We start from the raw sequence: 14204 nt of genomic DNA, 5'->3' as shown, positions 1-14204 counted from the left end.
GCATAATCAGAGGGGGCTTTTTAGATCACAGGTTTGCTCCTGCCATTTTCCAAATTTTCGTGTTTTCATCTGTAGCCCAGTGCCAATAACGTTTACCTTGAAGGACTGTAGGGGGAATAACATGAGACAAAGAATGTGGAATACAGTTTGTAAACTAGGACCCTCTGTCCTGATGTGAGTGTTGTCCGTGGTGCTGAAAATTCGTCCTTCACCCTGGTTTTCTACCGCCTGCAGAAGCCAGTTGGTAATTTTATCATTGTCATCTAGACATTTTTAAGAAATAAAATTAAAAAGATCATAGTGACTTATGATTCACCTGGTGAGAAAAAGAAAGTATAGGTTAAGCGTCACGTTTCAGGAGTTGCCATTATTGACTGTGTGGCTATAAAAAAAGTGACTTATGAATACTCCATTTTCTAATCTGAAAAGTGAGGGTATATTAATAGTAACTTGCTCCTAAGTGGTTGGAAATTGAAATTAGATGAAACCTGTAAGCAAAAATTTAGCACAGTGTCTGCCCCTAAATAAGTGTTACATTAACGTTAGTTGTTACCATTTTTAGCAGGTGGTTTCACAAGTACAGACAAGAGGGTTTTTATTACCTGTAGGCAATTACAGAATTATTTCTCTTCTCTTCTGGAAAGTCAAAGGGACGGCGGGGGTGGGGAGGAGGACTAGTTTCCTGCCAGGAAACGCCGAGGGGGAGTGGGAAACAAGTCCTCATGTTCTTGGCAATTCAGATTAAACTGGAAGACCCTGAACACCTACTTCAGGCTCCTTCATCTCTCCAAGACCAATGTGTGGTGTTGTTAGTCCCATTTTATAGATTAGAAAACTGAGGTTCAGAGAGCTGAAATGTCTTGCTAGAGAGTCCCAGGGTGAAGAAAACCAGGCTTGCACGGAGGCGGTGGATGGGCACCCCAGTGGGGGAGGACACTTCTCTTCCAGCCCTCTCCCCCTACTCGCGGAAAAAGGGTGGCAATGAGACAAAGGGGCGGGGGCGGGGCGGACTGCTCGGAGAGAAGACCGGAAGTGCGGCCAAGGCGGAGGCGGGAAATTTCTGCGCCGGGGGATCACTGAGTTCGCGCTGACCTAGGTCTCCACACAGTCGCCGCCAGTCCCCGCCAAGTAGTTTCCACTCTGTAAGCCATAATTTCCTCTTCGGTAAAACAAGGAAAGGAGACTCGCGGGACTAGATTAAGACTTGAGAGACAGTGCGTCCCTCCCTCCACAAGCGTAGCAAATGGGCGTCCTCTTCGCCCCGTAGTCTTCTTGTCTGTGAAATGGGAACTCGACCAAGGAGGGCGAAGAACCCTGGAGCCCAGGGACCGCGGTGAGGGGAGACCCGCAAAGGGTGCCTCTCCCTCTCTGCCAGGGCCCCAACCGCGCGCCCGGCATCGCCCCCTCCTGGGTTTGGAAGCCAGGAGTTGGCCAGCGCGCATGCCCGGGGCGGGGCGCCGGGAGGGAGCGCGGAGCCGGCGCGGGGACGGCGGAGCGGAGTCCGCGGGTCCGCCCGCCAGCCCGGCGGTAGGCAGTCGAGGCCGCTCGGGCGGTGGTGGCGGCAGCGGCGGCGGGAGCTAGAGCGCAGTGCGCCTAGGAGAAGGAGCGGCGACACTACCAGGTAAGTGCCGCGTCCGCACATGCACCCCTCTAAGCAGGCGACGTCTACCCCTAGCCACCCTGAGAGCCGCTGTCCAAGGTCCTCGAACCGCCTGTATGGCGGGGTTCAGGATCCGCGCGGCGTGTGTCTGATGTACGCCCCGGGTGTGTGCGCGCGCTGCTGGGGGGCGCGGGTGTCCATTTCCAGTTCCCTCGCCTGGGCGGGGCGGGGGCGGGTCCCACAACCCCATCCGAACGCCCGAGGGATCCTGTGGCCCAAGATACCCGGCGTGTAGGACCAAGGTCCTGCGCCCCGCCTAGCCACGGCAGCCGCTTTGTTCCGCAAGTCCATGCGGGAGGGGGAGCTTCCCGCCACCGCGGGGAGGGGGTCCACCGCGTTGATTCATCTCCCCCCTGAAGGGAGCTAAGCCCCACAGAACACACTCACCATCACACTCAATGTAGCACACACTCAGGGATACAGTCCATACACTGTCACACTCACCTTTCGAGGTCTGCACACACACACACACACACACACACTTACTCACTCACTCATTATGGCTCTTGGTCACTCCCAGATTCATACATACAGCCACCTGTTCACCCACCCAGTACTCTAAGTGGGAGCCTTGTGTACCCATCCAGACATAGCTACGCACTCACACCAACCATCATCGCCCATAAACTCAACAGTATTACCTGATCACAGCATACACACAGAAGCCCTGCTCTGGCCTGTTTGTGCCTGTTCACAATTGCTCATGGTACCTCTCTTTCATCCCTAGGCCCTGGAGTAGGTCACACTCTCACCACTCTGTCCCACAGCTTGGCCACCTCCCAGCCCACACTCAGCCCAAGTGTGCATGTCCCTGTATGCCCACCCTTACCCTCTCGTGGATGGCTAGATAGTATAGGAGTCTTTTCAAAAAGAGGTCTGGTGAGAGGCAGCAAATTGGGATCATCAGATACACACACACACACACTCACACCTGAAAGCCCTTTGTTGGTCTTGTCATCACGGGAGAAAGTGTTTGCAGATGGCTAGCAGTCCTGACTTTACAGTAGGAAGAAATCCTAGGGGGGAATGGACTGGACCGGCCACGTCTCTGGGACTGTTCAGGCATTCCCAGTGGCTACTCTGCTCAGGAATGGGCACAAGAACCTGGGTGCATCTGCAGGCCAGTTCTTCCATCTGTGAGACCACAGCAAGTACACACTCACAGGGTCTAAGTGACCTCCATAAGACCCAAGCACAAAGCTCATTCTGCACACACTGGTTGTACATGCACACACCAAGCTCTTAAGCAAAACTCTGGAGCCAGAGCCTGGCTCCCCAGGCTGGCCTAGCTGGCAAAGAGGCCTCCAAGCTGTTTCCATGTTCCTCTGATTGCCAGGTGGGCCGGCCTACACACCTAAGGGCCATTTCGATTTTTTACCCATTAGGATGCACAGGTTTGCAGACTCATCTGTTCATGGCTGTATGTATTCCTGCAGGTGGGTGTGTGCATGTGGGGACACTCTGCTTCCTCGCTAAAGGATTGGGAGGACCCTTGGCCAAACCCCAAAGTGCAGAAAACAGATTAAAAACCAAGCATAAATGTCCAGTCTTAGCTGATATGAGCGGGAAGAACAGAGGCTTTGGGTTGAGGCACAGTAGGCTTTGAACAGTCCTGGCCCAGCTATGCGCCTTTGGTCAAATCTTTCCTCCATCTGATCTGTGTCTTTATCTATAAAATGAGACCTAGTGATAAAATGAACCTGGAGTGTTGGGCTGAGTACAGAGTGGGTGAGTGATGGAACAGGGTTCTAGAAGGAGGGTTGGGGGTGAGTAGGTAGTGCTCCAGACTTGGAAGTTCTGGAAGATGCCTGGGTTTCCTTAAAAGCTAGGAAAGACTGAAAGAACTATGAGCAGTAAAGCCTCCAGGAATGTGTATCTTGGAAGATCTTAAACCCAGAACTGGGTCAGCTCTTCCATATATGACAATATTACCCGCCCCCCATTTCACAGATTGGGAAACTGAGGCCCAGAATGTGAAAAGGCTCACCCAGAGTCATGGAGCAAGTCCTAACTCCCTGGTCAGAGTTGTATCTCTTCCTTGCCCTGAGTTTTACATCATGTCAAAGAACTTTGAGCTGGGGGCTGAGAAGCCAACTTCCTTTTGTGAGGGGTAGATTGTGGGGAGGGGAGTGATTTTGGAAGGGACAGTCACCAGCTGGGCTGTGTCTGCCTTTCAGAAGATAATAAAGACCTCTGGAAGATAATAAAGACCTGTCTGGCAGATGATTGGGTTCTATATGTAGGAAGAATAATAAGGGCTTGATGTATGAGAGGTCCTTTCCTACCTTTTTCGGTGCCTAAGTTAAAGATCAAAACTCCCAAGTGGCTACAGGCCAGGCAGATATACATTGAGGGGCTGCCTGTGAGAAAAATGACAGGGCAACTTCAGTTAGCAGCAGCAGCCGGCAGCTATGTCTGTGTTTGGGACATCAGAGGGAAAAGCGGAGAGTGTGGCTAACTGGAGTGCACACCCACAACGTGCTTTAGGGCCATATATAAAACACACTCAAATTGCCAAATTTCACTTTTCCAGGAGAATCTGGAAGCTTGTTTTTTGCATGAAATCTCATTTTTAAATGAGATTGAGATGATTTTAAATGATCAGTTTATTCCTTTAAAAATATATATTTTTGTGGGGAATAGGATCAAAAACAGTGGGGGGAGGGAAATGCACTGGACTATGGTGATGGCACATGGGTGATTTGGGGGTGGGAATCCCAAGGGGGATTGCAACTGAGATGAAAAAATGCACAAAAATATGTAAAACTAAACTATTATAAAATAAAAAAAATAATAAGAGAGAAGAGAAAACAACATGTTTTTGTAGCATTCTGGGTCAAACATGTTTAAGGGCTAGATTTTACCAGTTTCTGCCTCTGCCACGGGCTTTCTCTCCCTGCCCCCTCCTGGGAGCACAGCTGGGCCCTGACAGGCTGAGGAGATAACAACAGGCCTTCCATGTACACAGCCCGGCCCCAAAGTGAGCAGAGCTGTGCACACCCTTTATCTTCTTTAATTCTCACAGCAGCCCTGTGGGAGCATGCGATGAGTTTGTCAGGGCCCCCAAAGAAGAGAAGAGTCTTGCCCGAGGATCCAGAGCTGGTAAGTGGAAAGCTGTTCTGATTTTCTACGCAATCTCACCCAAGAGGTAGAACACTGGTTGAAGAGACTGGTGTGAAGGGGACCCCATGGATGGACTGCCGGGGGTGAAAGGACCCAGAGTTCCCATCCTACTCCCCTTGCTGACTCCTTCCAGCTTCAACCCAAGATCCATGTCCACCCACCAGGCAGTTGTTTGCCTGTTTTCCAGAGGAAGAAACTGAGTGCCTGAGAGACAGACTTGGCTAGCAGATCCCAGCCACCACCGGAACCTGGACCCAATCTCTTGTCTATCTATGTGATATCCTTTCCCACAACCCCACGGCCAGCTAGATCAGAGGTTGCAAGCAAAGACCTAAGGTCCATCAGAGATTCATAGTGGGGTTTTCTTTGGCCTGTGTGATATTTGAAAAATTAGCCAACATTTAAAATATAGGGGAAAAAACCATGTATGACTTTGATTTTAAAAGTGAGAGACCTGGCTACACAGGAAACACACTTCCTTAAATCACTCCTGGGGATTTATAGTATCTCCTCTTCCCCCATGACCCTGCATGATAAGCCCCTACCTCCTTTTCTACTTGCCTCCCCCCTCCCCCTTCCAATTCCTCTCCAGCCACTCAGGCCTTTGGGTTGCCTCACTGTTTATCCCCTATAAGGAGCCCTTCTCAACCCTGTCCACCAATTACCCAATCCTTTGTCTTCACAGCAACTACTACCATTTGAATTATATCATTTACTTGCTTACTTGTTCATTATTCTCTTCCCCCCTCACCCCCCATAACCTTTCCATACCTGGAAGGTAGGGGCCATGTATTTCTTATGCACTGTTGTGGCTCCAGTACCATGGACAGTGCTCTGTGTGTAGTAAAGGTTGACTCAAGGGTAGACTGGCCTAGTAATGAATGAATACTGGGTGCAGCTTTAGAAGGGGGTAGTACGCTCCATTGTGACACAGTCACTACCACTCCCGTTAGTCTCCCTTGCTTGTTCTGTTGTTTTTCTTATGGGAAAATAAAATTTATTTGTGCTCATATCACTACCACAAGACAAAAATGAAAACAAACCCAGTCCACAGCACTCACATCTGATGCCTGCTTAACCTCTGGGAAAGTGATCTTAGAACTCTTCATGTTTATGCTGCTGAAAACCAGATCCAAAGAATTCTGGCCAGACCTCTTCTGTGCTTCACACCTGTCTCCTAGCTGCCTCCTGGGCAGCTATGAGTCCCACAAGCACGCAGTTCAACTTCCAAAACTGAGTGCCCCCACCACCCCTGCCAAACTTCCCTTCCCCACCTCACTATGTTGAGAATGACCTCCTCCTCCCCCAGGTCTCATAACTCCCAAAAAAGCCAAGGAGATCCAGTGGGAAATAGAATCAGCTGAATCTCCATCCAGGGACTTGAGGTCTAGGCAACAACCAAAAGATATAAAAGGTACATGTAGTGACATGCGACTTCCTAGGAGGACAAAAGGCCATGGGAACCCCGATGAAGCAGGGGGGCACAGAAGACTCACTGATGGAGGAGGCCTTTATATTGAGAACCATTTAATGAGAAGGTTTAATGAGAGCCATTACAGAGGGTGTGCAGAGGCCAAGATGGGAGAAAAGGCACAGACATGGAGGAACCCAAAGAGGTTGTGCACGTGGTGTGGGTCTGCATGTGCACTTTGGGGGAAGGGAAGCCTACCTGGCAGGTAAGTACACAGGGCAAGGGAAGGACTTGAAAACACATTACACAACTGGACTTCACTCTAAAGTGCCCCCCACCATTTTTTAAAAATGCAGTTGTGTATGCATCACCCAAGTCCAAGCATCACAAAAGGATGTATAAAAAAGTCTCTTCCACCTCCAGATATTTGGTCTCACTTCCTAGAAGAAATCACTGCTAAAAATTTTGTGGGTTTCTTTCTCGAAATTGTCCTTTCATAAATAAACCCATAGATGTTTTTGTCCTTTTTCTTGGCTCCATTCATGAGATCCCACTGGCCATGCTGCCCCTGACTGTTTCCACCTAATTTATCTTGGGCATCTTTCTTCATTCTCCACACATTGTAACAGCTGTGTGAGGGGCATACATGGGGTTCTTCTGTATCTCACAAGCCAGCTTCCTGGCTTCCTTCTCATGACCAGCCAAGTCCTCATGCACCCTCAGTCCATCTTCAGAACCACCTCTGGAGGTGGCTTGCTGGCTGAAATGCCATGTGCAATTTAAATGATGGTATAAATTGGTAAATGTCCTCTCAAAAAGTGTATAACCATTTACTTCCCCAGCAAGATTGAGGAGGATTTTGAGCACAGGAGTAGTGTGGTTGGATCAACAGCTTAGAAAGATCATTCATTCCTTCATTTAACATGTATTTATTGGGAGCTACTTGTTTACTACATGCTAGTTGTTGACCTTGACCCTGAGGGTCCATTAGTCAACGCAGCCAAGTCACCACCCTCTTGGAGCTGACATTTTAATGAGAGACAAATCATATGCAATAAATAAATGTATGAAATATGTGGGGCAGTGACAGGTGCTATGAAGAAAACTCAGCTAGGAAAAGGGTGAAGGAATTCCAGCCAAAGCGGAGAGGAAACTGTTTTATACAAAGGGAGTTGGAGAAAGTCTCAGGAGCAGATCATGTAGCTATCTGCAGGCGAGGAAAGGACCAGTGCAAAGGTCGGAAGGCAGCATGAATTCACTGATCAGTGGCTGAAGCACGGTAACTGAGGGTGAGTGACAGGAGAAAAGCCCTAGAATGGTGATAGGGCAGGGTCTTGTGGGCCATTGTAAGGGGTTTAATTTACTTTGCCTGAATGTGGGAAACACTGCATGGTTCTAAACAGAGAAGGAGCACAGTCAGCCTCAGGTTTTTACGAAGGTGGCTCTGGTGGCTGTTTGAACATGAACGTGAGGTGAAGGTGAAAACCAGTAACTTAGGTGGGAGATGGTACAGGATTAGCTAAGTATAGAGTATAGGGTAGTGGTTGGATTCTGGATATATTTTGAATGTAGATGCATTATGTTTTGCCAATGGGTGGAAACTGGGGTGTAAGAGTAAGTTAAGGGTGTTGCTAAGAATTTGAGCCTGCGTGCAGCTGAATGCTAGTGAGAGGACTTTGGAGAAGATAGGGGAGGAGCATGGTTCTGAGGAGGAACTGAAAGCTTCAATCCCTTTGGCTGTTGAATGTGTCATGAAAGAGAATTGCCCCTAGATACAGCTGTTTAGCAACATCTCTGGATGTCCCTAAGCACCACACACTTGCTCGTCCCACACACAATTCCCTCTTTCCCCACATCTCCTGCCCAGTTCCCCAACCCTAGCCAGAATTCTTTGGGTCACCCTTACAGGTCACCGTCATAGTCCCTACAGCCAGCGGGTTTCTGTCCATTTTTCTCAGTCTCTCTAGTTCTCCATCCCCGCACCTTTTCTGTACAATCTCTCTTCTGGGTTGCTGCAGCTACTGCAAAGTAGGGATGGGTGAACACATGAAGAATTGAATGAATGATGAATGAATGAATGAATGACCAACTCTGCATGGTCTCTCCTCCAGCCCAAACTCCACACCCTCCCAGGCAATTCCTTTTTTTTTAAAGATTTATTTATTTGTACATACAGAACTGGGGTACAGGCCAGAGGCACAGGGATGGTGAGAGGCTTCACCAGAGACAGAGTGGGGAGCAGAACAGGCAGATCAACAAAGTACACTGCTGAGGGGAGCAGCAGGCAGGTCAGGAGAGGTCTGCCGCACCATGTGGTCACATCTGGGGCAGTCAGAGATCGAACTCATGTGGAAGTGGCTTTAGGTTCTTAGTGCTGTGCTTTAACCTGCTGCACCATGATGGAGGGCCCACCCAGGCAATTTTTGAAAACCCCATATATTAGACTGTGTCCCTTCCTTGACTATAAACTGTTTCTCCCCAGGACTTACACAGACAGCCTACAGCCATGTTTTGTTTGACCAACATAGTCCCAGTTTGATTTTGTTTCATTTTTAATCTTGAGTTAATTAGGATATTTTCCATTAAAGTTGTGGATTTCCCACTTCTCGCTGGTACTACTAGGCTGCATTTCTCTAAAACAGCATTTGACTGAGGGGGCGCTGGCTCCTGCTCTACACAGGGCACACACTCCCAGCTTTGTTCTAGTCCCCACCACACCCTAATGTTCTGCACAGCTTGTTTCCATCACTTAAATGACCTATCTGGCCTTGTGGCATCAGGGTTTGTGATCAGGACTCAGAAACAAAAGCATAACATCTGGGCATCATGTGGCAGGGTGAGGGGGCATGGCTGACAAGAGGAGTCTGAAGGTAGATGAAGCTGAAAATTATGAAGGACCTTGAATGCCAGTTTGGGAAATCTGACCTTTATCCAGAGGCATGCCAAGAGCACTGAAGCAGAGTGACATGGCTGGATTCATGTTTTTAACCTGGGCCCTCTGGGTAGGATGGGGGGCAGAGAACTCTATGAGGAGGCTGAGCTGCTAGGAGGGGGGAAAGGAGGAGACCCCCTGCCAGGCTTCCCCTGAATCTGAGTCTGTTCTCTCTGTGTTTCAAAACCAGATAGCAGCCTGGAGGCCAAGCATGATCATGAAGACAGTTGGACAGTGCTGAAGACCCAGCCTGGATCCAGTAGCTTTGAAAGGACTCCAGCCCCCCAGGACCCCAGTCCATAGCCCTCTGACACCCACAGGATGGGAGCCTGGGGGCAGGGAGCCTGGCCATGAGGGACTGCGATCCCTCCCGGCAAAAGGCCAGCCCTGCACCTCCCAAGTACACTTCCGCACGAGGTCCCGGCATGGACTCTAGACACAGCAGCCCCAGTGGGGCAGGGGAGGGCACCTCCTGCTCTGAAGGCCCTGGCGGGAGCTTGGTCTGCCCCTCCCTGACTTGCACCCCTCCCCAAGAGGCAAACACCAAGGAGACATTGAGGGGAAATGAAGCCTTGATCTCAGGGACACTAGAAACCACATTCTCTGGGAAGTCAGAGCCCATGTCCTCAGTGAAGACTGATCCCTCACCCTCGGAAAACAGAAATCCTGTGTTCTTGGAAAAGATGGATTCCAAGTCTTCAAAGCTGGCAGACTCCACTCCCATAAGAAAGGAACATGCTGAGTCCTTGATGAAGGCAGGTCCCACATTCACAGGAAAGACAGAGCCAGCAACCTTGGGAAAGGGAGGTCCTGTGACTTCTGGAGGAATGGACCCTGTGGCCCCAAGAAAGGAGGAAGCTGGATCTTTGGGAAAGGTAGAGCTTGCATGTTTTGGTAAGATAGATATGATGTCCCCAAGCAAAGAGGAGCCTAGGTATTCAGGGAAAGAGCTTTCTGCATCCTCAGAAGAGGTGTGCCCTGCATCTACCAGGAAAGCAGATCTTACATCCTTGGGAAAGAAAGACCTTGGGCCCTCTGGGAAGGCAGACCCTGTATCCTTAGACAACCCAGTTTCTGCAGCCACAGGAAAGACAGATCCTGGGACCTTGGGAACTCTGACTCCAGGGTCATGCACAAGTGAGCCTGTATCCCCTGGGGCAGTGGCTCTGGGGCCAGCAGGAAGGGTGGCTCCTACACGCTTGGAGATGACCGATCTTGTATCTGTGGGAAAGACAGAAACTGTGTCCTCCACAAAAGAAGACCTTCAGTTCCTGGGAAAGCTGGACACTGCATCCACAGGAAAGGAGACTCCTGTGCCTATAAGGATGACAAAAACCGTGCCTGGTGGCCTAGTGGATCCCATGTCCTCAGGAAAGACGGGTTCCATGTCTGTGGAAAACGTGGAACCCATGTCTTCAGGCAAGGGGGTTCCTGTGTCCTCAGGAAAGCCAGAACCCTCATCTGTGGGGAAGACAGAGACTGTATCCTCAGGAAAGAAGGACCCAGAGACCTCCAGAAAGGTGGATTCCATATCTGTGGGAAATACAAAGACATTAACTTCCAGAAAAGTGAATCCTGAGTCTTCAGGAAAGAAAGAATCTGTACCCTCTGAAGTAGGGGATCCCAAGTTCTTGGAGACAGCAGAGCCCTCATCCTTTGTGAAGGATGAGGCAGGGACTAGGGAAAAAGCAGGTCCGGTGGCCTCTGGAAAAGTGGCTGTACCTGTACACCCCATGAGCAGGGGGGAGGCAGAAACTGTTACACCTGGAGAAGTGGACTCAGTGTCTTCAGGAAAGGTGACCCCCATGACTCTTGGGAAAACAACCCCAGCAATACCTATTCCAGAGGGAAATGTGGACCCCCTGCCTCTAGAGAAGGAGGGCCCTGAGAAGGAGGGCCCTGTGAAGGCCGCAAAGGTGGACCCCAGGGCTTTAGGGAAAGCAGACGCCACTATTTATGAGGGCAAAGCAGAAACAAGGCCTTCTGGGCTGGAGAGTCCAGCTTCATCAGGAAAAGCAGGGGCTGCATCTTTGCAGGAGCCACCAGCTTTGGAGAAGGTGGATCCCGGAGGCTCGGGAAAAGCAGATCCTCTGGACTCTGGGAAGGTGGAGGCTGTCTCCCTGGGGAAGGGCGACTCTGGACCTCTGAGAAAAGCAGAGCCCCCACCCTCGAGGAAAGCAGTCTCCCCGACTCTGGACAAGGCAGAGGCCTCCTCAGTCAAGCAGTCGGATAGCAAAGCCTGCGGCTCAGGCCTTTCTCCTGCAGGGGCTGGCAGCAGCGGGCGCAGCACAGAGGCAGACCCTGCGCCCAGTGCGCTGGCTTCCAGCCTGGGTCAGAAGGACCAGGCGTGGCCTGGCGCCGAGAGGAGTCCAGGGCCGGAGGCTGCCGCCCCCGCACCCGGGCCGCGGACTCGCGACAACTTCACTAAAGCGCCGTCGTGGGAGGCGAGCGCCCCGCAGCCTGCACGCGAGGACGCCGGCACGCAGGCGGGCGCGCAGGCCTGCGTTTCGGTGGCCTTAAGCCCCATGTCTCCGCAGGATGGCGCTAGCGGCCCGGCCTTCAGCTTCCAAGCGGCGCCGCGCGCGTCTAGCCCAGAGCCCCCGCCACCGTCACGCCGGGACGCGGGCCTGCAGGTGTCGCTGGGCGCCGCCGAGACGCGTTCGGTAGCCACCGGGCCCATGACGCCGCAGGCCGCGGCGCCTCCAGCCGCACCGCCCGCCTTCCCCGAAGTGCGGGTGCGGCCGGGCTCGGTGCTGGCGGCTGCGGTGGCGCCTCCGGAGGCGGCTGAGCCCGTGCGCGACGTGAGCTGGGACGAAAAGGGCATGACATGGGAGGTGTACGGCGCCGCCATGGAGGTCGAGGTGCTGGGGATGGCCATCCAAAAGCATCTGGAGCGACAGATCGAGGAGCACGGGCGCCAGGGGGCGCCAGCACCGCCGGCCGCCGGCCGCCCAGGTCCCGGCCGTGCGGGCTCCGTGCGCACCGCACCCCCAGACGGTGCGGCCAAGCGCCCGCCCGGCCTTTTCCGCGCCCTGCTGCAGAGTGTGCGCCGGCCGCGGTGCTGCTCGCGGGCCGGGCCCACGGCCGAGTGATCTGTTCCCCTTTTGTACACCCGATTCCGACCTTCTCAGGCTCCCTTCTAGTCCCCAGATCCGTTAGAAGGGAACCCCTCGCGCAACAGGCCTCCCGGGTGGACAGCCTTAGGGCCTTCTCGTCCCCTACTTTCGCACCCTTTCCCGCCCCCAACCACGCAAATGAACCCCACTACCCTGCTCCTTCATGGTCATAAGCCCAAGAACCCAGCCCTGTTACCCCACAGTCCCTCAGTCTTAAGCCCCACTCCCTCCCAGTCACACTTGGTGGCCTTGGGGACCTGCTTAGCCCCCTCAGCCCTGAGAGTTGAGGCAGGCTCCTGAGATGTCCAAACAGGTGTGTGGAAGGGGAACCAGATCCCCAGAACAGGAGAAACTGTACTAAAGCTCCAAGTGTGTGAGGATTGGTGTGTGAGACCCTGAGTGTGCGAGACCCTGAGTGTGTGAGGCCCTGAGTGTGCGAGGCCCTACGTGTGAGGCCTGGGCGTGTGTGAGTGCATGTCCACGCAGCGGGCTGGCCCCCATGGCCTGGGCATCTCTTGCATGCTGATGGTAGTCATCCCCCACTCCTGTGTCCCCTCACCTGACCCAACCCCTAGCCCTACTTATCTCTACCCTCCCTGGACGCCAGTTCACAAATCCCAGACAGGCCAAAGGCAGCTGCAGGGGTGTCCTGGAGGTGTACAGGAAGGTCACAGGAAGGTCAGAGGGTCTCAGAGGTGACCAGAGATCACAGAGGCTCCTGGAAGATTTGGGGCCGCTGGCAGCTTGGGTGACAGCTGGTTTTGTGTACTGGGGACAGGGCAGGGCTCTTCTTCAACCACAGTTGTCCCTTACCAACCCCTCATCCCCCCTGTGCTGTGAACCCCACAATTCCCTTGTGACCACACCATCCCCACCCTTCCAGTCGCGGTTTTTTGGCTACTGTCACAGTATACATTGGTAATAAAACTTCCCCCCAAATTCGGTCAGCTGTGATTGGCTACAAGTAGAAGGCGACTGAGCAACATGATATATTATTATGTTCAGGGAGGGGTAGATATAATTTGGGGGTGACAAGTCCTCTTCAAAGGTGGACCAGAAGAGTGGGGGCCCACCTGGGGTTCTGAACATCCCACATCATAATTCTATGGTGTCCATGCCATCATTGGTGAAAGACAGCTCTTCCTTCCGTTTGCTCCTGTGTGCATTCCTTCCAGACAGCTCCATGCTCAGGGACTCTGCATCTGGCTCCTTCGCTCTGCTGCTCAGGGCATCCTTTGGGGGAGAGGAAGGGTAGCAGTGAAGCTCAAGGTGGAATCACAAGCAGATGGCTCCTTGAGTAGGGCCCAGCTACTCCTTGGCCTCAGTGTTCTTGCTGTGACCACGGCCACTGGCGGTGTAGATGGAGTCTCTCCACCTGCCCAGTTTACCATGGCACGCACATGATTCATCTCCCTGCCTTTCCTGTCCCCTCTCCTGCACACTCCTACACACAACCCCTTACGAGTACACCCCCATGTGGACCAGCCAGACCCCCAGGCTCACTGCTCCACCGCTGACACCACGAAGGGAGAGCCCCAGTGCCACCACCCACTGCAGGGCACTCCAAGAGCTTTTCCAGGCACTGTTCCAAGGCGCTGTTCCAGTCCCTGCTAAGCAGTAGGACAACTGAGGGACCCAGAGGGCTCCTTGATCCCCAGAATCTTGCCACAGACACCTACTGGGAAGTGTTAGCTCAGTGCTGCCCAGGACAACCTGGTCCAGAAGACACAAGCCCTGGGAACCAGTATACCCTTGCCTTGCCAGGTCTCCAACTGTGGAAAAGGCAACCCCCATTTCTGGCCTTGGTGTCAGGGGAAGGTGGAAGTCTGCCACAGAAAATTTTAGGGAGGTCCTCAGTGATTCTGGGCACCAGAGGTCCTTGGCAAAAGGCCCTATTTATGTTCCCCACCCAGGCAAGAGAAAGGCAGAGTGGACAGTCCAATGACCCAAGAAGCCCCATGG

The 14204-nt window shown here is 52.5% G+C and overlaps 1 protein-coding gene across 2 annotated transcripts; it reads left to right on the top strand.

Moving 5' to 3' along the window:
* The first annotated feature begins 1487 nt into the window (after positions 1–1487).
* GPRIN1 (G protein regulated inducer of neurite outgrowth 1) lies at positions 1488–13184 on the top strand. Of its 2 annotated transcripts, none has more exons than XR_001145272.1 (2): positions 1488–1621; positions 4686–4759. XR_001145272.1 is itself a non-coding variant. In XM_012722725.1 (2 exons), exon 2 carries the CDS (start codon positions 9477–9479, stop codon positions 12216–12218), a length of 2742 nt encoding a protein of 913 aa, XP_012578179.1. In that variant the 5' UTR covers positions 1488–1621; positions 9317–9476; the 3' UTR covers positions 12219–13184. The 2 variants fall into 2 exon arrangements, 1 of the variants encoding a protein (XP_012578179.1); XM_012722725.1 differs by lacking the exon at positions 4686–4759 and adding an exon at positions 9317–13184.
* Positions 13185–14204: the final 1020 nt, after the last annotated feature.

The sequence above is a fragment of the Condylura cristata genome, unplaced genomic scaffold, assembly GCF_000260355.1.
Source record: "Condylura cristata isolate star-nosed mole 26May11 unplaced genomic scaffold, ConCri1.0 scaffold00008, whole genome shotgun sequence".
In the NCBI taxonomy this organism is placed as follows: domain Eukaryota; kingdom Metazoa; phylum Chordata; class Mammalia; order Eulipotyphla; family Talpidae; genus Condylura; species Condylura cristata.
This window is presented reverse-complemented; position numbering and strand designations above follow the sequence as displayed.

Excerpts from the sequence above, each read along its gene's own strand:
- GPRIN1 (XM_012722725.1), top strand. The coding sequence starts at position 9,477 with ATGAGGGACTGCGATCCCTCCCGGCAAAAGGCCAGCCCTGCACCTCCC.